Below are 22,984 nucleotides of genomic sequence, written 5' to 3' on the forward strand. Positions count from 1 at the left end.
GACACATGGCCTGTGTCCACTCGTGTCTATTGTGAGACTTTTTTCGTTCTCGCGCGACTTTGCAAGTTTCCCACGCCTGTTTTCTGGCGTCTGCTCCCTGCCAGTCGCCACGCCCCCTTCCCCCCACCCCTTCGCCTCGTTACGCCTCCCCCTTTCTCACCCCTTTCCCCGTCCAGTCTGTTCCCCGTGTTGTGCCGTTGGCTTTGGAGTGGAGGGAAGGGGGGGGGGGGGTCCAGTGGGAGGGATCTCGCGATTGTTGGACTTTTTTTCTGGGGGGGAGAGTTATTCGGAAGATGGCGCCCGTTGTTACGGGGTAAGTGCCGAAATTTAAAGTGCAACGCTAGTGGAAAAAGTTGTGTTTTCTTGTCTTGGTGCTGTTCCTCAGCGCGTCTCCAGCGAACGCCCCCCGCTCGACGCCACTTCGGGGACTTCCTGCGGGGTCCGGAGCGCGAGCGTGCTCCTCGCAGCGGCGCCTGCTTTCTCCGCGGTCCGCTGAAGGGTCGCTCGATGTTAACGCACTTTTTAACGGTGCCAGGCGACGGATTCACACTTGGACTCGGTCGCGTCTTCCGAGTCGTTCACTTCTGCGGCTGCGGCGTCCGCGCGTTCGCAAAGTAGACAGGATGAAACATTGTTGCGTGGTAAAGTTGGAACCAGAGATTGGCATCAATTCAGCGGCTCGGTTTTTAGTTTCTACCTGTCGCCTCACAACGTTTTGGTGCCGCAGACATTAAAAACGAATCATCATCTTTTCCCGGAGCCGCTCATTGAAGGGGAAAGTCGGTGACGCTCGTGAACCGAGTTACCTTAAATCCAAAGGTGGTTCCGTTAGTTGAGCCGTAGCTCCGCGGTGATGCTCGAGTAGAACCGTGACCTTCAGGTCCGCGGCAGCTCCGGTGGGAAGCGCTGGCATCTCCGTCTGGGTCCAGGCACACGTGAAGGACACGTGTGACACCGGGACGCGCTCCGTGCGTGGCCGGCGCTGCTGCGTCCGCATGTAAACACACCTTTGGCCCACACGTCTCTGTGTTGCAGGAAGTTCGGTGAGCGGCCTCAGCCTCAGCGTTTGACCAGGTAAAAGACAAACACGAGCACGGACGCCTTTGAAATGAGTGCTGAGCTAAAGCATCTCTCTCTCTCTCTCTCTCTCTCTCTCTCTCTCCCTCTCTCTCTCTCTCTCTCTCTCTCAGGGAGGCTATGAGGAGTTACTTGAAGGAGAAGGACGACCAGACGGTGCTCATTCTACACGCCAAAGTGGCCCAGAAGTCATACGGCAACGAAAAGAGGTCCGTAGCGCTACCACACACACGCCCCCCTGTCGTCAAACCAATCACTGGGGCCTTTTTTCCCCCGCGTAGGTTCTTCTGCCCCCCGCCGTGCGTGTACCTGATGGGCGGCGGCTGGCAGAAGAAGCTGGAGCGGCTGGAGAGGGAGGGCTGCACGGAGCACGAGGCCCAGGCGTGCGCCTTCATCGGCATCGGCAACAGCGAGCAGGAGATGCAGCAGCTCAACCTGGAGGGGAAGGTGCGTGGACGCGCGCGCCGTGCCCCCCCCCCCCCCCCCCCCCCATTTTCTCTATTATAAACGCTGAATCGGCGTCTTTCTCTCCGCCTTTCAGCACTTTTGCACCGCCAAGACGCTGTACATCAGCGACTCGGACAAAAGGAAGCACTTCATGCTGTCGGTGAAGATGCTGTACGGCAACGGCGCCAACATCGGCGTCTTCCTCAGCAGGCGGATCAAGGTCATCTCCAAGCCCTCCAAGAAGAAGCAGTCGCTGAAGAATGCCGACCGTGAGTCCCTCGAGCTGAGCCGTGCGACCCCTGTGCCCTCGTTTCCTCTCTCACCTCCTCCGTCCCCGTCTCCTCAGTGTGTATAGCCTCGGGGACGAAGGTGGCGCTGTTCAACCGCCTGCGCTCCCAAACGGTCAGCACCAGGTACCTTCACGTGGAGGGGGGGAACTTCCACGCCAGCTCCCAGCAGTGGGGGGCCTTCTACATCCACCTCTGTGAGAACCACCCGCTCTGTCGCGTCAAACGTGCCCGGGCGTCGTTTACTAAGCTCTGACTGTGTTCTGTTACGTTGCCCAGTGGACGATGAAGAGTCTGAGGGGGAGGAGTTTGCCGTGAGAGACGGCTACGTTCACTATGGTCAGACGGTCAAGCTGGTCTGCTCCGTTACTGGGATGGCGCTGCCCAGACTGGTTTGTATTTGTCTGCGTGGGGTGGACTGGGACCGCGCCCGATGGCGTGCGTCTGTAACGGAGGCCCGCGTGTCTTCAGGTCATTCGCAAAGTGGACAAGCAGGCGGCGCTGATGGACGCAGACGACCCGGTGTCGCAGCTCCACAAGTGTGCCTTCTACCTGAAAGACACAGACAAGATGTACCTGTGCCTCTCCCAGGAGAGGATCATCCAGTTCCAAGTGGGTGCTCACACGATTATTTATTATATGCTTTATTTTTCAATCCTGTTCTTATAATATCACAATTATACTTTTTTGTTTTCAATTAAAGAAGCTATAATTCTGAATGGGAGGAGTAACCTGTTCAGGATGGTTTTACTCAAGATAAAACTACCTCACTGTTTAATACAGTCACACAGCTCCTATGGAAGCTTAATACACCTCTTTCGATGTATGTCATGGCTGTGTGTTGTTTTGGTAAGTGAAGAGTGTCTTTGTGGAAAGGTGGCGTGGCCCCGGGCTAGAGCCGCTGTCTGTGCCTGTAACAGAAGCTTAGCCTCTCTGTTCAGGAGGCAGATGTTGCGGAACATGGACGCTTGCGTTAATGAGCATTCCAGCGGGGGACGGGGCTATAAAACTCCTGCCTGAGCATCCTTGTGTGTGTGTGTGTGTGTGTGTGTGTGTGTGTGTGTGTGTGTGTGTGTGTGTGTGTGTGTGTGTGTGTGTGTGTGTGTGTGTGTGTGTGTGTGTGTGTGTGTGTGTGTGTGTGTGTGTGTGTGTGTCCGTGTCCGTGTCCGTCATCGGATGTAAACATGAGTTCTTCCGGTCTCGCAGGCCTCACCGTGCACCAAAGAGGCCAACAGAGACATTATCAACGACGGAGCCTCCTGGACCATAATCAGCACTGACAAGGCGGAGTACACCTTCTACGAGGGGATGGGCCCCGTCTCCACCCCGGTCACGCCGGTCCCTGTGGTGGAGAGTCTGCAGGTACGAATGTATGAAAATATGTCGGCGCTTCTGGTTGGGACCTTTTTATCGGACGCAGCCATTTTTCTTCTGCCGGTCTTTAAACAGTTAAACGGCGGAGGGGACGTGGCCATGCTGGAGCTGACGGGGCAAAACTTCACCCCCAACCTCCGGGTGTGGTTTGGCGACGTGGAGGCCGACACCATGTACAGGTCAGCGCTTGCGTCAGCGCCTGCGCTCTGGTGCGACGGTTCAAATGGTCCAACCGTGTCCCCGCGTCGCTCCCCCAGGTGCGGCGAGAGCGTGCTGTGCGTGGTGCCGGACATCTCCGCCTTCAGAGAGGGATGGCGGTGGGTGCGGCAGCCGGTGCAGGTGCCCGTCACGCTGGTCCGCAACGACGGCATCATCTACTCCACCTCCCTCACCTTCACCTACACCCCCGAGCCGGGCCCGCGGCCGCACTGCGGCGCCGCCGGCAGCATCCTGCGCTCGCGCAGCGCGTCGTCGTCCTCGCCGGCGTCGTCGTCCTCGCCGGCGTCGGCGTCCTCGCTGGGCGGCCTCGCCGACAGCCAGGGGCCGTACATCAGCACTGACTCGGGCCTGGCGACCATGGCGGTGCTGTCGTAGTGCCGGCGTGTCCGCTGGGAGGGAGTCGGTGGGAAGACGAGTGCGCGCGCGCGCTCCCCAAAGAGGGTGATGGACCTGTGGAGAGTCGCACGGCATCTCACGAACTCTTCGTCGAAGAAGAAAACGGCGGCATCACGAGAAATGCGAGAGCTGAGAACGAGACACGGCTTCCCCCTTTAGCGCCCTCTGGTGGAAAGCTCTGGACCCACAGCTCAAAGATGATTCATCTGTCTTTTACTCTCTCAGCAACCTGCTTTTTGAATGAACCTTTTCTAGTCACCTGTGGATTAGAAAGTACTTACTTTCTTCTAACAGGGTGATGTTTTTACTGATAAGCTTGTTGATCTATCACATGTTCAAGGGAAACATTTTGTTGTCAGAGTAACATAGTTTTTATGGACCAAGGAATATTATATTATTTTATTCATATTATATTTTATAAGCTTTCTGAGGTACATTTTGACTTTTTTGTATCATACTAAATAGTAAGTTCATGTTTGTTAATGTTTTTGTCTTCTTATTCCTACAGCGGTTATGGTGGGTATGACGTGGTTGTACCTGTAACTGTCTGACAGTAGCTTCTTTCCTTTTCTCTTCAGCTCTTTCTAATCTGCTCCGGTGTGTTTTAGATCTAGTTACCAGACTACATAATCATTTCTTTCATTACAGAACTGAAAACAATCTGACATGCTGTAAGCAGTGATACGGAAATGACCTGGCTGCGCTTTTTTTAATGAAAACATGTTTGTATCTGTCTGCAGGAGCTGCTTTAGTAGTTCATGAGTCTCTTATCATGCTTTAGATGAGCATAGTGTATGTGTGTATAATTGTGTTTTGAGAGACAAACATGAACGTTCTCTAACCAATGTGCCCTTTTTTTAGCCGGATCAGTCTCAGTCACCACAGCCCCGCAAACAGCCGTAAAGCCTTGAAACTAAATAATTAAAGCTAAAGAATCTGGAAATCTGGATGAGAAAAATCTGGGATGCTATGTAGCTGTTGTTTGTTATTGTCTTTTTTTTTTGTTGTTCTCATTTAAAGAGGCCCGTTGTCATTTCAGTTTTGAAAAGATGATCAGATGATTGGGAGGTGAATCAGAGCTGTCAACGTGTAGGTTCATTTATACATCACCAACAATCCATTAGCTCTTCTTCATCTTCTCATCTTGTTCTGTCTCACTCTCAGTGTACATGAACATAATGTGGACGCTTATATATGTGTTGTATGTCTGAATCCATTAACGGTGCAAATATGTGCTATTGTTTTTGCACACCTTTAAAAGTCTCTACCTATCAACTAATGGGTTTTCCCACAGTGCACGCGCTCAGTGGACCTCGTTATCGGGTGCTTAGTCAGCAGTGCCTTGCTTTGTTGTGTGTCCTGCTCAAGCCGTCGCATGGCTGCGAATGCCAACACGGCCAGGTGCAGGTGTTAAGTCGGGGTCGTGAGGTCAGACTGACATTCTCATTCATGCGTTTATGGGATACACACTTCTCATTTCCTGCCTTTGTTTCTAATAATTCTTTCTGTAATATATTTCAACATGGTGTATTTCTCTTTCATAACTAAATGGTTCTTCAGTGAACAGGCCATAAAACTCGGTTTTAATTTGAATATTATTCATGTTTTCTATTTCTTGTATCACCTGTTTGATCACACGCTGAGCAGAGCCGGGGCTGCAGTTCCTCCACAGGTCCTTGTGAGGCCCGCTGGACCCTCACCGGTTGGACCCGCTCCAAAGGGCGGGGGTCAAACCGGCCTCACTATTTTTAAACCACGACCCAGATTGCGAGAGCGAAAGCCGACACTTTGTTACCGTTACTGTTTGTGCGCGCGTGTGCAGCCGTGTGGTGTGTTTGTGCCCTCCGCACCCTCAACGTTTCTCCTGATAACTTAAGTAAAGGGAATGTGTCTGGATGTTTCCGTGCTCGTGCTGAGGCCGTCGCAGGCCACACCTGATCCAGCTTTAAGAGCTGCGAACGAGGATTCGAAGGTGGAGCCACAACGAGCCGATGCCGAGGCGAAGACTTCTTTTGGTTTCATATCGAACCCTCAACATAACCACATCGGTTTCTTCTTCTTTGTCTTTTCAACCAGCTTTTATCCTAAGGGAAATCTTATTGTAGCTCTGACACAAGCATCGTATTAATTCTCTTATTTAAGTGCTACATGTACCTATTGCGCATAACAACATAACAAAGGTCCCTGGTCCTCATTCCACCAAATCTAAATCTCTCCTTTTGACTGCACCTACAGCCTCTAGTGACTTCCAAGTGCACACAGGGAGCTTTGTAATATAATAGTGTCAGTGTGGGCAGGAGTTCGGGGGTGTCACTTCCGGCTCACAGCGTCACAAAGCCACATGTCTGATTGGTAAACTGACAAGTGCATTTACGTGGTTAACACTCATACCAATAATACACAGTCTGTCACTGGACGTGAAAAACAGAGTTTGGTAAATCAGCAGGATTCCAGGCCTGTGTTTGACCCCCCCCCTCCACACACACACACACACACACACACACACACACCCGGCTCCTCCGCTTTTGTGGACCCCAGCATCTCATTTTGCGCTTTACGCACGGCCGCCTCGTTTCCCGGATCCGCCCGTGGGTCGTCGTCGCCGCGTTTCGAAGGGCTTTGAATATTTGGGGTGCGCTTTACGCACGGCGCAGTGATCCAAGTCGCCCGGATCCTCGAGCGCATCAAAAGTATCACATCTCGCCTGTGCGCGTGCCCGTAATAGACACACAGATTGCCTCACACGTCCCGGAGGCTGGCGGCTCAGTCACTGGCTTTCGGTGCCACTCATGTATTTTTCTCCGTCTCTTCTGGGGGATTTCGCCACTCTGGACGACAGCGTTGCCCTGGAATGCTGCCTCTCTCGCCGCTCTTGCTCGTCGTGCTCCCCGCCGCGGTGCTGGTGGCCGCGCACGGCGCAGGGGACCTCCGGGGCTTCAGCTCCCCCGGTGGGAGCGCAGGCTTTGACCCAGGTACGTGCTGAACGGTGTGATCCGTCAGAAAGCAGCGGTGCGGAGAGATGGGTCACTTTAGCGCTCGACTGAGACTTTGTTACAAACGGAACATCGTTCTCAGTTATTAGAAATGAATTAAATGTGACTTGTGGTGGTTTGTCATTATAGTTCATGTGAATGTCAGTACACACACCTTCCTCTTTGTTAAACCTTTGCTGAGGACATTACTATTATTATTCATGTGACATCAGTGAGGCCGAGCAGACAAAGGCTGAATTGAGGCTTCGGGTCCGTTGAGGAGCCCTCCGTGTTTGGCTGCTTTGCCTCTGAGCGGGCCTGAGGCGGATCCATCACACCGCAGTGGTCCAGTGCCGGCCTTCAGTGAACATGTAACAACATGGAGTTGTATGAGGACGTTTTCTTGTTAGCTTGGGTTACTAGATCTGAGCCCATGTGTTTACCCAGCGCACCTTTGACCCTCAGTCCCCTCGTTTCCTTGTCTGGAGGCGCGGAGGCCAAAATGGCATCTGACTCAGACCGACATATGACAGAATGACAGAAGGCCGTGCGTCACTGGTGTTGCTGTGTGGAAGTGGATTCAGCCACGGTGAACGATTTCAGATCCCATCGTCTTCTCTGACTGACTGTTTAATGTCTCAAAGGGAGAGAGAGAGAGATCAATGTACACATCTCAACCATTACACTAACACAGCGCTCCATATACTTAATGTACAATGAATAACTACCAGCATGTTTATGTCTCACGTAAGTAGCTCAAATATAGCCATTGAAATGAAAAAAACAATGAAATCTGTCTAATGAACAATGGATTGTGGTTGCACTCAGTAGTAACGGTTGCTGTCCTCCCTGTGACCGGCGCAGACCCCTGCATGCTGGTTTCTCCTCCATGTATGAGCGAGGCTGATCGCTACAGCCTGGACGCCCTGCGGAGCATCCACGAGATGATGGACGACGACCAGGACGGGGGGATTGAGGTGGAAGAAAGCGTTGAGGTACCAAAGCTGCGTGTGCGTGAGCCGTTTGCCACGCTGTTCGCCTCCGAGCGAGACGGACAGACAGCGCGAAGCGGTACAACAACAGGTGTCCTGGCCGGTGGAGGAGTCAAGTGCTCCTTCAGGGATAGCAGCCATATAACTTTGCTTTTGGCTCCGTGACAAACCGGGTTTGGACTAAGAGAACTGCAACATTGGTGACCTTCGTAGTCACATTTAAGAGTGGAACTGTTTCCAGCCTCCCGTCTTCTTCACTGACTTTGTGGTAGTGAGAGACAATAGAGAATGTGTGTGAATTGGTCAAAATTGAAAGAAATCAAAATTTTAAAAAATCGACCAAATTGGCCAAAAGGTTTCTGTATGTTACAGAAGAATGTATGAAGCCAACACAGTAAAATAATAATATTGAGAAGTTTTAGTTAGCAAAACAATGATCAAACTGAAAAAGCATTTTTGAAAACGCACATCTCCGTAACTTACTGTTTGTGCATTTCTTGTTTCCTCAAAGTTTTTGTTTAGTTTTTTTTTCAGATTAAATAATCGTCCCAGCATAGAAGTACTTTGTACAGAGTCTGACTCTCTCGTTATATGTGTCGTTGGTCATAAACCTGGAATTCTAGACCGCGTTAGCCTTTCAGAATGCAGTCCAGGGACACAGTATCCAGAGGTTCGGGTTGCCGTTGCCATGGAGACGTCAGGGGAGGGGACTGGGCCCATCAGAACGTGTCCCAAAAGATTTCCCTTGCCATCATAAGAGCCCCCCCACTTACAGCCAAGGACACATTCCAAGACAGTGCTAATGCACACACACACACACACACACACACACACACACGTGCCTTTCCATCCATTCTAAATAAAACGAGTTTCAGTCAGTCGCACAACAGCTCAGTACGTAACGCAACAGCACTCAGGCCAATTTATTCTGACAGGAAGGCTGAGAGTTCGTTTTCAGCTCATGCTATGTGCTTGTGACCCCTGACCTCCCTCTGTTAAAGCTGAATCTGAAATGTGCCCGTATTTTCTTTTCCAGTTTATTATTGAAGACATGAAGCAGCAGCAGACCAACAAGCACAGCAACCTGCACAGAGAAGACCAGCACATCACAGTGGAGGAGCTGTGGAGGGGCTGGAAGTCATCTGAAGGTGTGTGTGTGTGTGTGTGTGTGTGTGTGTGTGTGTGTGTGTGTGTGTGTGTGTGTGTGTGTGTGTGTGTGTGGTGTTCAAAGGTTACTCCGTGTGTCTCGCATTTTTATCTCCTTTCAGTACATAATTGGACCCAGGATGAGGTGCTGCGCTGGCTGAAAGAGTTCGTGGAGCTGCCACAGTATGAGAGGAACTTTAAAGACTTTAGAGTCAACGGAAACACGCTCCCCAGGTGAGAGGAACCGCTGGGAGCGTTCCCAGCGGTCCAGTCAGTCAAGGGAAAAGCTCTGAGTCATGTAAAACCGAGTCAGTCAGCCGGCGCTCGTGTCAGTCTCCTGTTGATGGGGCGCCCCGTGACGTCTGTGTGCAGGATTGCGGCTAACGAGCATTCGTTCCTGAGCGGGCAGCTGAAGGTGCAGGACCAGAGAGACAAACAGAAGCTCAACATCAAAGCGCTGGATGTGGTTCTGTTCGGACCGCCTACACGTGAGATCCCATTCTTACCCAGTGGCACAGTCTTATATCCAGTTTCACACCTCTTATGGGGCTTTGATGACACAAACCCTCCGTCCTGCCACAGGCATGCCTCATAACTACATGAAGGACCTGCTCCTCATTGTATCTGTAGTGATGGGAGTTGGAGGCTGCTGGTTTGCCCAGGCCCAGAGTAAAGCCAGTAAAATCCACATCGCCAGGATGATGAAGGACTTGGAGAGTCTGCAGAGGGCCGAGCAGAGCCTCATAGATCTTCAAGAGCAGTGAGTGTTCACTACGCCGACGCCAGCGCCGCGCCGTTGTTGCGCTAACGAGCATGTTTCACGCTCAGACTGGAGCAGGCCCAGGAGGAGAAGCGCAACGTCGCCGAGGAGAAGCAGAACCTGGAGGAGAAGATGAGGGACGAGATCATGGACGCGCAGGAGGAGGCTCACCGGCTGCACGAGCTGCGTCAGGGAGCCGCGAGCGAGCTGAGCCGCCTCCGATACGCGGAGGAGGAGCTGGAGCAGGTAGGACGGCCCTTCCCACGCTCGCTGCACTAAATAGACCGGCTTCATAGCGATCTGCTGTGTGCTGGTGTCCGACACGTGAGTGACTCCCTGCCTCCAGATCCGCGGGGCGCTGAAGCAGGCGGAGAAGGAGATGCAGGCCAGCTGGACGGCCTCGGAAGCGCTCCAGCAGTGGCTGCAGCTGACGCACGAGGTCGAGGTCCAGTACTACAACGTCAAGAAGCAGAGTGCCGAGCTCCAGCTGGCCGCCGCCAAGGAGGAGGTACGGGCGTTTTGTGTGTGCCGCTGTAGTCGGGGCTCCTCCTGTTGCTGCAGAGTAAACCGCAGCCTGGGCTTGTTTGCAGGCGGAGAGGATCAAGAAGAAGAGGAGCTCTGTGCTGGGGACGCTCCACGTTGCCCACAGCTCCTCCCTGGACCAGGTTGACCACAAGATCCTGGAGGCGAAGTGAGCCATGCAAACACACTACAAAGCGCCTTTGTCGCTCGCACCTACTGTAACGCACCCTCTGTCCGAAGGAACGCCCTGGCTGAGGTGACGGCCTGCCTGCGGGAGCGCCTCCATCGCTGGCAGCAGATTGAGCGCCTCTGCGGCTTCCCCATCATCAAGAACCCGGGCCTAGCCAACCTCACGGCCCAGCTCTACTCAGAGTCCATCGCTATGGGGTTTCCCAGGATGCCCCAGTCGTCTTGTTTGTGCCACAGCTCGATGCATGGGTCCATAGACGATCTGTTAGAGGACTCTTCTTCTGCTCTATTGCCACAGATGCCAGGTAATAGCGCAGATCTGAATTTATTGGCTTGGTAAACAGGCTTTACCAGCAAACATTGTGGCCAGTGCAGACCTTTAGGGCGTTTGTTGCTTTTTGCTGATTGACTGATCTCTTGTGACCTCTTGTTCCAGTTCAACCAATGAAACGCTCCCCGCGAACACGGGGATCCAACCTATGCCGCTCACGGCGCCATGGTGCGATCAACCAGCCGCCAGTCGCTTTAATCTCGCCTGATCCCGATCTCCTGATTCCCATCCGGGCTCCCTACCATCGCTTCGACGAGGAGGAGGGGATCTTCCTGAAAACTATAAAGAAACAGTGAGTCTCCTTCCCTACGACTTGTAGATTATTCTGTGTTTAATTCCTTCTTCTTTGCTTCTTGTCTCATATTGCCTTTTTTTAATTCTCTTTCTAATAGAAATTCCCAAGAGAAGTACTCAGACACAGATTATGTGACTTCACCTTCTCTCAGCAAAATATTCCCTAACTCAACTATAGACAGCTCCCATAGGAAGCTGTATCACGATGACATTGACTTTATGTCAGACAGCTCAATTACAAAGCCTTTGACAAAGGAAGCAGAGTTACCCGTTCATAAAACCTCCATAGAAGAACTTGAAGCCTCTGTAGATGTTTCCTGCAGGAAGATGGCAAAGGACAAATTGGAGACCTATAATCCATCTTTGAAGATGATCAACAGAGACACACTGATAGAGACGACATCAAGGAGGATACCCAGGACAGGGGATCTGATGGACAGTAATATATACAGGGAGAGAAGCGATTTGTCATTGGATGCAAGAAAGGTTTTTCGAAATGAGTTAGACACATCAGCTGATGTGACACCTAGAAAGATATCCAGAGAAATGATGGGGACGTCAACTGACAGCACCTCGAAAAAAATGTTGCAAGATGATGTTGAGCATCTGTTTGACTCCGCCTCCAGAAGAATCATGAGAGATTCAGTAGGAATGTCCGGAGACACGGTTTCTAGAAGACTTCCTTGGAATAAAGGCGAATGTCAGCTTGACTCCTCTGTGAGAGCTTTGGCAATGGACAAAATGGTTGATACTGCCCGAACACCACCGAGGAAGATATCCAGAGATGAGCTAGAGTATTGTTCAGACACAGCTTCTCTAATAATGCTACACAGAGAAACAGCCCAAGCGCTTATGGAGGCTTCTCTGGAAAACCAAGAGCCGGGTTTAGATGCATCTGCAAATATGAAGGCAATGAGGGATGAGCTTGAGTTTCAACCTGGTTCTCTGAGGAGGAGAATCCAAAGAACACCAAGAGATGATTTTGACAGTTCCACAGACAATGTTATGGGCAGAATCCCCTCTGACAGAGTCCATACGCAAATGGAAATGCCTAAACAATCAGTACAGAGGGAAGAGCTGAGAGCATCTGAACCAAGCGTGGCTCCAGGGCAAATCGAACAGCCCGACCTCACGATGACCTCCCAGGTGCCGTGGAATGTGTCCTCAGAACCCTTCACCGTGGGGCCTTTAAGCCAGCTCGTGTACGATGGAATCCTTGAGAAGTCCTGCAGCTCCGTGGCTGCGACCTCACCCAAACTCTCTGCCTCCACACCGGCCCCGCCTCAGAGCAAGCCGCTAACGGAGCTGGAGCCACCGCCGCTGCCGCCGGGGAACGTCCTCCATGAGACCGGGGATGAGAAGGGCAAGGAAAAGGAGAAGGGCAAGAAAAGCTTGAAGCTGAAAAATCTTTTTAAAAAGAAAAATGATCCAAGTCCAGAGAAACTTCAAGGTGGACTCTAAAAAGATTTTTATTTCATTAAGTTAAGATAAACTTTATTCATCCCACAGTGTGGAAATTCAATTGCCAGAGCAGCCACAAAGAGCAAGATACAAAAACACTTATTTCTGTACAACATAATTGTACAGAATTAAATTGCATTTTTAATATTTATTAATCCAAAAAAGTTTGGGAACCATATTCCTGAAACAGATTGGGGCCATTAACACATGAATAAATTTGATGCAACCATGCAAACCTTGAAGGCTTGTATGAATATAGAAAATCAGAATCACTAGGCGTGAGCCCAGCTGAACCTCTCCTGTCCAGTTCTATCATCAGGACGTATAATCTCCAGTGGAGTTCCTCAGACTTGTAAACCGGAGCAAATAGAGACCTTCCTAAGACTAAGACACAGTACAGAATATATAATGCTTCTGCATCTATGGGGTGAAAAGCATAGTCTTACCTAGATCTGACCACTTTCAGAGCCACTGATGTCCAGCGTATGAACATAATTGTAGAGAAAGAGAAGCATGTAACATCTTAAGTTCTCCATATAGGACATTTTTAAGAGCATTGTGACAAATATATGATAATATGTTTAAAATATATGATAATCTGTTTAAAGTACAGAAGGTTTTACATAAACAAGTATCATTATAATATCAATGACACTTGATAGAAATTTTTATATTTGAAAATAATTCATGTTTCAAGTCTTATGTACTGTAAAGCGTTATTGGTATTAGATTATTAAATTAAATTAAATTTTAGATGCTGATTTTTTTCATACTTCGCAAATGACTGATGGATTAAATTATGTTTTCATGGAGCTGACTCTTCTATAGAAATAATACTCAGCAGGAAAGGTTTACCTGCAAAGTCCTCCTGATACGGACAGTAGGAAATAGAAAATAGAAATAGAAAAACAATTTTGTACTATATTTTTATAGTAGATTTACTTCAGACATCATTTGTGAAAACATTGTAATTCCGTGAATTTGCGTATATTTTCTTAGTCCTGTGCATCGTTCGCCACCACTGTCATATGCACTTATAAACATTTATACTTGTAAAAGCCACTATTACAGGATTGTACTTTAGTTTTTTCAGTGTAAAGTACAAAGGCATCTTAACCAGAGATAACTAGTTGTTTATATCAAATGTCCTGATCCTGATTCTGTAGCTTGGCCTAAATGAGATTTTATTTAAAGTGTTTGTTTGTTTGCAGATTATTTTAATTGTTCCTTGAATTAAGTTTTCTTTTTATTTATGCTTTGAAAGATTTACACCACATGAGCTTCAACGGTAGCAGAGCCTATTGGTGTTAATCAATGCTGCAGTACAAGCACTGCAGCCACCAGATGGTGTTAATGTTACGTGTGGTTGGCGTGTGTCAATTGTTTACCAGCACAAAGTCACTATGCTGCATTAGCTCGTAGCTTTACCTCTATGTTCCTTGTGTCTTTCAGTGTCAAGTGCATGAAATACGTAAATAAGAACATGGGGGAATAGAGTTTCTTTGTCATACAGTTATAGAATTAGTATTTCAGGCTGCATGTTGTCACCTGTGATGTCACCAAGTGTTGCTGGTCCTTTGGTGTCAGGCCTTTTGTGACAATGGTGAAATTCTTCTGCAAAAATCAATACTGACCTATTTGAAACTTTAATTAAATATGTTCCAATAATACATCTGTAAAGATCCTTGGTCATAATATTTGAGACTAATATTTAAGAAGCAGGCATCATCAAAGGGTGTAAAGAGAACATAAATAATAATATCTTTTAACCTATACATCTGAACTGAAGGTGACCTGGATCATCTGGATCATTACGTTTTAGTTCCACTAGAGGTCAGACATCAGACTCAGTAAGTTCAATCGCTTAGACATTCTCATTTCTCACAGATATCCCTGAATTATGTTGTATTGATAAACTTCTGCATATATTTATGCTGATATAAGAATGTTTCTCAAAGTCCAGTACAGTAGAGGACACTTACTATGTTTTTACACAGCACTGCTGAGTTCTTTAGTCGGGCAGTCTGTAATTCAACCTGTGACCTTTATTTCTCGCAAGGACTTTGTGATGTGGTCAGTGTTAACGCTTTCCTTTCTTCAACAGTGAATATGAACCATAAAACAGATCAAAGCTGTGGGCCCAGCTTCTTTGTAACATACACAGAAGAACATTCTTTACTGTTACAGCCTGCTTTAGAAAAACTCAAATATAAAAGCTGCATAAAATACTTATTATAGTTAGATACAAGTCAAACAAAGCCGTTTGATGTGACGACAAAAACAGGGTCACTGGCTGTGAGGTTTTCCTTTCTTTTTATGCTTTTGCCCAGAGCAGAGCAGAGTGTCAAAGAGAGAGGAAAGAGAGCGACTCACATCAAACATGAACAGCCTGCCAACCTTTCTATGCAGCGACAAACCACTACGGCGAAGAACTGTGGCTTTTTTTGTTACATTGGCATATTATCTGAATCCTATAGATGTTAGGCTAAATGTTTACCTGGCCTGCCTACAGTATACAGTGTGTTTCTCTGTATCAGCTTTAATGTATCCCATTCCGGTGCTTGTAATTACTGCTCCTGTATAATGTATTAGCCAAGTAAAACTCCGCTAGACTAAGACTTAATTAATTAGCTGAACAAACAAGCCTAAATCAAACAACCTTCATCCGGAGATGTTTACTTATGAATTATTTTGGTCTTATTCTTGTTTTTGTCCCCATAATGTCACACGGTCACATTAATTGAATTTCCAATCCAATAAATGACTTCATTAGAATAAATGACTTATTTGGATCTTATATTGTATTAATACTGATTCCTGCTGCTACCTGCTGATGTGCTTGTTCACCCTCAGTGTCACCCAAGTGACTCAGCTAATGTCAGACATAATCCTTGTGATGACTTTTATGACAAGAAACCACCAAAAGGTTACCTAGTAATTGTTATGTATAGCGAAATATGTTTTTGGACTATAAATTGCTTTAGCCGCAGAAATAACATCCTTTTTGTATAACATTTGCACTGTGATTGGCCCCGGTCACCTCTTTCTAGTCAACTGAACTAAACCGTTTAAACCTTAGATCACATTTTTGGCTCACGCTGTTGTGCAAGAAAGAAACCAAATCACATTCATCTACGCATTTAGAGCAATGGAAAGATGTAGATGAGACATAAGGAAGCAAAACACTATAATTCTCTTAGAAAACAAAGGCATATTTAAAATGATTATAGTTTTTGGGGAGCCTGGCTTGTCGTTTTGATTTTAAAGTTTCATTTAAGTGGAAAAATGTTTAAATAAACCCAAGAGGATGAGACCGGGGTTTTCTTTACTGCCAAAGTTAAAAAGTAACAGACAAAAACTAAACTAAAGTATTGCACTCTGCCTCAGAGGAAACGTAAGGGGGAAATTACAGAGGAAGTGTCCCTCATACCACCTTGGTTAAACTTCATGACAACCACATACCCTTTGATTTCATGTAGAACAGACATATACTGATGCAACCTGTTTATTTGTGCATGCACTTCTATGTTTGAGGTGTCATCTGCTGCGTTTCCTTTTGCACCATTCTTACATGGAAACTATGACTTGCACAAGCAAACGATACAGCATTTCTACATGCTGACACTAAACTAGTTGGAATAATAAATGCAATCATCATGTGACGTTTTAGTTCCTTAATCTATATTATAGGTCAGGTTTCTGTTGCATAGTATTGTCTGACATAACACATCCACCGCTTTGTTAAACATAAACACGCAGAAAACATTAAAAAATGCAATAAAAACTAAAAAAACTCGGCGTTACTAGGTGACAAAAATCTGATTGATTACCCAATCAAATAAGGGTGACGTCATGCCAGTGTCAAGCTGGCCTTAGCTTTACACCAATCAAATTGTAGCGCGGCTTCAACTTAGCAGTTAGCGTTCTGAACGGTTGAAATACTGTGTAAACAAGTATTTTACTACAATTTCACTGTGGCAACAAGTGTAACGTCAATCTAGCGACAGACCAACGTCAAACGAACTGCATATGAAGAGGAAAATTGAGACTTTTAAAGAGAAAAATTACGTCAGTTCTGAGTCGCTAGCTGCTAGCGCTAAACTTCAACGGCCGCTTATCCAGTCTTGTCCAGAGCAGTTGGGCTCATACTTGTGTCTAAAAGGGAGAACAACGCATCTGAGGAAGACGTGTGGACAGTACAAACCAAATACCTACTGGCTCTGTTGTTGTGGAGGAATTAAAGGCCAGTGGGGTTCTATATGACATGGATATTGACCACTTCGCCACCATGGCAGACGGGAGAACATGGTTCCTTCTGAACGGGTGAGTGCGCATGCGCATCCTCTACATTTAGCTTAATGTGTTCACTTAAGTTGTTTCCTGGACACAATGGGGTACGTGAGTTTTCTGTTTGGTACAGATAGAATGAACGGTGAAATGTCTCTGGGTTGAATGTGGGAATGAATGATGCTTTTAATAATGGCCAGATGTTCATATCTGAGTGGCAAGCAAGTGTAGTAGCGAGTCCTGCTTCTACTGTACAAGCATTATGCTTAAGCTCATATCTTTACATTTCATTGTCTGTACAAGCTGGAAGCTATAGTTTGCCTCACTAGGCTTCCTCAAAACCTTTGCAATCATACATCATATGTGATCATATCTTATCTCAAGTTCCATTTTTTTTTTCTCATTTAGTTGAAGCTGTTTGTGCCTTAAATTTAGGATGGAGACAAACGGCATATGTTAATGACTGCAGTGACTTATGAAAGCCACTGTCTGTATGTCACAGCAAACAAAGGAAACCCACACAAGTATAAATAGTCCTCAAGGGGTAGAAATGTCTTTTGATATGATGACGTGTTGTGGTGATAACGTGTTGTGGTGTCTGCAGAACTGCTAAGTATAAATCAGCACACTTTGCTGTGTAGCTGGCTTATATAAAGCCTTAATCCTTATACGCCAATGTGGCTGATTTTATGCTGATTTAAACCTGTTGCACAAGTCAATCTACGCTGTTAAGTTAAGTTAAGTTAAGTGTTTAATTGTCTAAAGACCAAATGAATGGTCTGCACTGTGTGCTGGGACCACACTAATTACAACAATGACCACTGTTTTGACATTGCCTTAGATTTAACTTATTTTTGGATGATTGTAGAACTTGACCAACAGGACTAAAACCTGTAGATTCAGCTTGTTTGCATGTTAAGCTGTGCACTCTGTGTAGGTTTCCTGTGGTCAAAGTGATCAGTTTGTACTTTACATCTTTGGCAGCCGCATGAGAGAAACAAGTGTCAATGCAAAGCAGTTCTAGTAAAGGCCAAGTGATGTGTGCATGCGTGCCTGTGCGTGCGTGCCTGTGCGTGTGTGTGTGTGTGTCTGTGCGTGCATGCCTGTGCATGCGTGTGTGTGCGCCGGTGTGTGTGTGTGTGTGTGTGAGACATAGTCCAGGTAGACGTCGGCTGTGCTCTGCAGTAAAGGCTGGGTGGGGGGCTACACAAAGCATTTGTAACATTTTATCATATTTACATTTCATGTCAAATATGTATACATTATTATATAGAAACTAAAATCTACTATCTGCGAACACTGCCTAAATATGAACAAAAGTGGATTAGCCATTAAATACAAAGTTAGTTAGTGAAACTGACATATAAGTAATATACACAAACATGAGATCATGTCATCATTGCCATTTATAAAAACACAACTGATCAGTGGTTACATAGTTATGCTTAGATTTGTGACCTAAATGTAATTGTATATTGTGTGGTTATTTTACTATGGTATATGTTTAAATATGTACTGTACTTTGATTTCAGGCTAAGGTTTATTGACTGTGCCTAGCTAAATATATTGGTATAAATTTTGACAAATAGATCACAGCTTTGTGTCTTGTTCAGTGTTGTTGCTTTTTACAAGGGGAAGCTAAATAGCAAAATGCAATACAGTTACTTGCACATTTGTAAGAAAACAGGCTTCACATCCTGCTGGTGTTGATGTCAGAATAAATACCGAATTCTGAACTCTGAGTTCTCTTCCTTGATTTTTGTGACATCTGACGGACGTCCAGTGCTGCATAACACACATCTTCATCCTATGATATGACATGTTTTCTAAAATTAGGACCATTTACTTTAATCAATCAGTTACTTAGTTAATTCCTACTCAATGCTTCTGCCTATTGATATTTTTTTTGTTGATGGAAAAAGTAGTGAATTTCAAAAATAAAATGTGCATTAATGTCAAAAACATTTAAATAATTATCACTTATATTAAACTTACCTCATTTATCCTTGTGTGACTTCTTGTTTCAGGCCTTTCCTCATTAATGTGCTGTCTTTTAGCGGTGTCACTATCAAACCCAAATACTGTAGAATGTTTAAAAAACATTAATGATATCAGTCCAATATTCTTCTTTTCTTCATTAGCATACTTTTATAAACATAATGCTAAGAAATCACAGGGAACAGATCAAAACAGCTGAAGACAACTAAGAGAAGATGAGAGATACAGTACCAAGCAGATACCTGTTTTCCTACTGAGGTGATAAACCAGAAGCGCGGAGAGAAGGGAGGAGAAAACTGCACAAGCTGGACAAAGGCAGTACAACAATGTCCAGCACTTAATGCAGTCTTGTGAATTGAGTTGGTTATGGGTTTCACCTGAAAAAAACAATAAAAACCAAAGAATATGCTGATTAGTTCGAATTGTAATCTCACGTAAAAACATTATTTTTACACCCATTATTCCATGAAAAACCAAAGACGCAGCCATTCACACTCTCATTAACACCTATGCTAAATTTGGAGTCACCAGATAACCTACAAGCATGTGTTTGGACAGTGTGATGTGCAGAGTGGGTATGAACAAAGAAACTAACTAAGAAATGACACGCTATATTATGAATGTAAGAATTCTGTTACTTCTACATGTTAATGATTGTGAATGTTGTGTAATATTTGTTCATGTAAAATCTTAAATTGTGGTCTTGGTAATGATGATAGAGGTATTTTTGAAATGTTTATTGTATGTGCACCTCTAGGGGCAATATTATTAGAGTGGTTTTGTTCACCTTAATAAAATTCAAATAGCATTTCTTCTTACTTACATAGCTTGATCCTAGTTGTAACACTGCTGCGAATGTATTTTTCAGATCCTGTTACGGTTCCACAGTAATACAATCCCTCGTCAGAACGCGTGATGTTTACAATCATCAGATCATAGGAGTTAGAGGACTGGTTTTCCACCAAATGAAAGCGAGGGAGAGGATTCAAAAAGTCAAAGCTGTCATCTATGGTCAACACTGATGATCCCTGATTTGGGAACATTGTGTTCAGAACCAACAAAGGCTGATTTCCATGAGAACAGTTCCTGTACCACTGAATGTATACTCCACTGGATCTCGTACAGTCACAGTAGAGAGTGACGTTGTTTCCAGGTGTAACTGTGAACTCCAGTGTTGGTTCATAGGTTTGAAATTGACCGATATCATTAAATCCTGAAATAGAAACAAAAGAACATTACTTAATGTAACTTCTTTAGCATTAGTGTCTTGCCTGCCACAAGAACATTTTAATATTGGGTTGTTTCTACATGACTTATTTTTAAAATCGAATGAGAAAATATGAGACGTTTACCTAAGAAAAGTATGCAAAGAATACACAGCCTATCCATCTTGGTGGTGACCTGGACTTGAAGACATTCACTCGGAACTCGGATGTAAAATGGGGACAGACTTTTGGTCTAAAGGAAATCTGATAGTAGGTGTTGAGTTCTTATAGGCTAGCTAAATGGAGCATTTGCTTCTGTGGTTTTATGATGTGAAGTTCTAGCACACATTAGGCAAGATAACATCTGTAGAAATTTTCACAAAATCAGCACTTTTATGTGTTACAGTGTACATTCATCTTTTAGAGTTTTACTCTTTTGGTCTTTGTGGTAAATAAAGCTGAGGAGCCTTTTCTATAGGATAGCTATGTGGACAGTAGTTTCAAATAATCACATTAGATGAAAGCTCTATTAAATATATTATCACACATCACATCAATACATACAGTATACCTAATAAAATAAACAACAAGCTCTTTAAATTAATGACTGTTGGATTTTGAATGCTGTTGCGTGTAAGTAAAAACCTGAGGAGCTGCCTCTGACTGAACATACTCTTAATCACCAGTAGCACTTCTTCCCTTAGTGGAGGGCAACACACTGGGCTACTATGCTTGGGTTATTCTCAAGTACTTAGAGCTCTGTTCTATTTGTTGTGGGGAGGTGCCGTTGCAAACGATCGCCCAACGTGTCTCAGATGCTGTACCTGCATATAGAGCCACTGTGTTGCTGTGCTTGTTCTTCTTGTAGCTGCGCTTACAAAGATCCAGTCTGGATAGTCACAGTCTTTTGAAGCTTTGTCGCTGCGTTTGTTCTCTATCTCAATCGTCTCTGTACGCATAGACGCATTCATGACCTGGTGGTGAAAGGAACCGCTGCCTGCCTTAAAATAAACAGTGATTTTTATGAGTGGGTTTTCTTTCAGCTTCAGGACCAAAGCCTCGGTGTTCTTTTATGTGCATTGCTTAGTCTAAGAAAGTCTATTTTCTCTGCTGTTGTCCCATGAAACTAGATGTGGGAGCTTATATTTTTGGCCTAACAGCTGTCCAGACTCTGAACCTGTGGCTTCTCATTGTTTGAGTGAAGGAAATGTTTTCTGTTTCTGCCTTGCAGACGTTTTGACATGAACAGCAAACTGCTTTTGTATGAGAAAACACTGTTTGAAGTAGGTGGTGTTTAGGTAGAGGTAAAACAGGGCACATATGTAATCTGGGCTGAAGTAGGTGTGGGCGTTTCCTTGAAGTTTCCACTGCCTCAGGATTTTCAGCGCTTAAGAAAGGAAACACTGTGAGCATTTTCATCCTCGTCAAGTTTTGATTTTGTTTTCTATGTGGTGTGGCTGGAGATATGATCTGATTGTGTCTACTGAGAGATCATGGGAAAGTTTCTTCAGATTTTACCTTTGTTTAACAAATGTTACTGTCGCAGGTGGCAACTAAATCCTTTCACTGTATTGTTTGAGAACTTTGCCAAACTTTAAATCAGTCGCAATTCGTAAATGCACGCGTCTAACTTTACTTATTACTTTTTTCTGACCATTAGTTCAGTCAACCTGTCAATCAATTCATGAGACTTCAGAACAAGCGGTCATAATATGAAACTCACACACAATGTTATCTTGTTTGCATTACTGAACATGGTTAAGCTGTGAAGCAGCACCTTCAGCTCACCTCCGAGAACTCGGGTCTGCGTTCGTGAGGGACTGTTGCTCAGTGTGGGTTTCCTGTAAACCTGACCACAGGGGCTTATTGTCTGTATGGTGTGTTGCATCTTCTTCGAGGAAGACATTACATAAGTAGGGTTGTATGCAGGGTTCTAAGTGTACAGTATAAGATCTATTCTAACATACATTATACAGTTTCCCCATGTACAGAGAAATGGCTGTCAATGTTAGCCACACAGTTATCCTGAGTCCTGATGTTACTGATGTGAAATATATAATATACACATTTACATATAGGCCACAGTGGTGCCTGTGGTGATCGGAGCACTGGGGGCAGTGACCCCCAAATTGGAGGAGTGGCTACAATAGTTCCCTGGAAAAACATCCGACATCTCAGTCCAGAAAAGTGCAGTCCTAGGAACAGCAAGGATACTGCGCAGAACCCTCAAGCTTCCTGGCCTCTGGTAGAGGACCCGAGCTTGGAAAAACGGATGAGACCACCCGCGTGGGGTGAGAAGGGAGTAAAAGTAAATACCAGATACCAGAAAACTGTTTGTTTTTTTCCGCATAAAAGAAGTCCCTCTTATTGAAGATACAAGATGATTATCTCTTTTTTATTATTTATATTGTTTATATCATAATAAGCTGTAAGGTCTTTTCTGTGCCTGGGCTCTGTAGTCACATGATCTCTGTTAGTTTGTGTTGGTTTGCTGTGATCACGCTCATTACTTGATAGTTTCAAACAGTAGTTTCACTGTCAGCTCCATATTGAAAATATATTTTGGTTAGCTGTTAGTAAAATATGAAGAAAAGAAACTAAAGCTGAAATTTAGTGTTGTCACAATTACAGTACACAGTAAATGCAATGTGGTGTATGTCACTAGAATATAAATAACTGTCATCAGATGATTATTTTATTTACTTTTTTGTTTAATTTTTTCATATTAGCCCATTTGCACAGTTTTCACAGTTCTCATTAGCACTAGTTTAATCCATGTTTTCCCATGTTACAAACTGGTCTCATTGCATTTAGGCCAGCAATAGTACTTTAAAGTCCAATACAAGCATAAAATGTGTCTTATATGCTCATCATATGCTTGTCAAATCCCAAGCTTTTATGCACAGATTTGTCTTTCAGGCAAAGTGTGCGTGTATGTGTGTGTGTGTTTGATGTTTTTCAATGTACTGCCATACCTTACTCACGAAGGCACTATTGTTTCAGCCTTGTCTGCACACTCTGGTGGCA

At 45.3% G+C, this 22,984-nt stretch overlaps 3 protein-coding genes across 3 annotated transcripts; 2 read left to right on the top strand and 1 right to left on the bottom strand.

The window, feature by feature from the left end:
- The first annotated feature begins 206 nt into the window (after positions 1-206).
- Positions 207-5,398, top strand: LOC114848343 (recombining binding protein suppressor of hairless-like). Its single transcript, XM_029138806.3, has 11 exons — positions 207-313; positions 1,036-1,074; positions 1,191-1,286; positions 1,359-1,524; positions 1,619-1,793; positions 1,871-2,008; positions 2,091-2,203; positions 2,283-2,423; positions 3,018-3,173; positions 3,261-3,364; positions 3,443-5,398. Exons 1-11 carry the CDS (start codon positions 294-296, stop codon positions 3,777-3,779), a joined length of 1,485 nt encoding a protein of 494 aa, XP_028994639.1. The 5' UTR covers positions 207-293; the 3' UTR covers positions 3,780-5,398.
- Positions 5,399-6,345: 947 nt separating this feature from the next.
- Positions 6,346-14,137, top strand: stim2a (tromal interaction molecule 2a). The gene is made up of 12 exons (XM_029138403.3): positions 6,346-6,772; positions 7,637-7,767; positions 8,801-8,912; positions 9,033-9,144; positions 9,283-9,398; positions 9,493-9,670; positions 9,739-9,916; positions 10,017-10,178; positions 10,261-10,361; positions 10,433-10,686; positions 10,818-11,004; positions 11,105-14,137. Exons 1-12 carry the CDS (start codon positions 6,652-6,654, stop codon positions 12,465-12,467), a joined length of 3,015 nt encoding a protein of 1,004 aa, XP_028994236.1. The 5' UTR covers positions 6,346-6,651; the 3' UTR covers positions 12,468-14,137.
- A 4,000-nt stretch (positions 14,138-18,137) lies between these two features.
- On the bottom strand, positions 18,138-20,342 carry LOC114855216 (uncharacterized). The gene is made up of 5 exons (XM_029150177.2): positions 20,105-20,342; positions 19,576-19,965; positions 18,995-19,129; positions 18,750-18,835; positions 18,138-18,561 (listed from the first exon to the last, which is right to left on the bottom strand). The coding sequence occupies exons 1-5, from the start codon at positions 20,139-20,141 to the stop codon at positions 18,445-18,447; spliced, it is 765 nt and encodes a 254-aa protein (XP_029006010.1). The 5' UTR covers positions 20,142-20,342; the 3' UTR covers positions 18,138-18,444.
- Between the last annotated feature and the right edge of the window lie 2,642 nt (positions 20,343-22,984).

This window comes from Betta splendens, chromosome 1 (assembly GCF_900634795.4).
Source record: "Betta splendens chromosome 1, fBetSpl5.4, whole genome shotgun sequence".
NCBI classification, from domain to species: domain Eukaryota; kingdom Metazoa; phylum Chordata; class Actinopteri; order Anabantiformes; family Osphronemidae; genus Betta; species Betta splendens.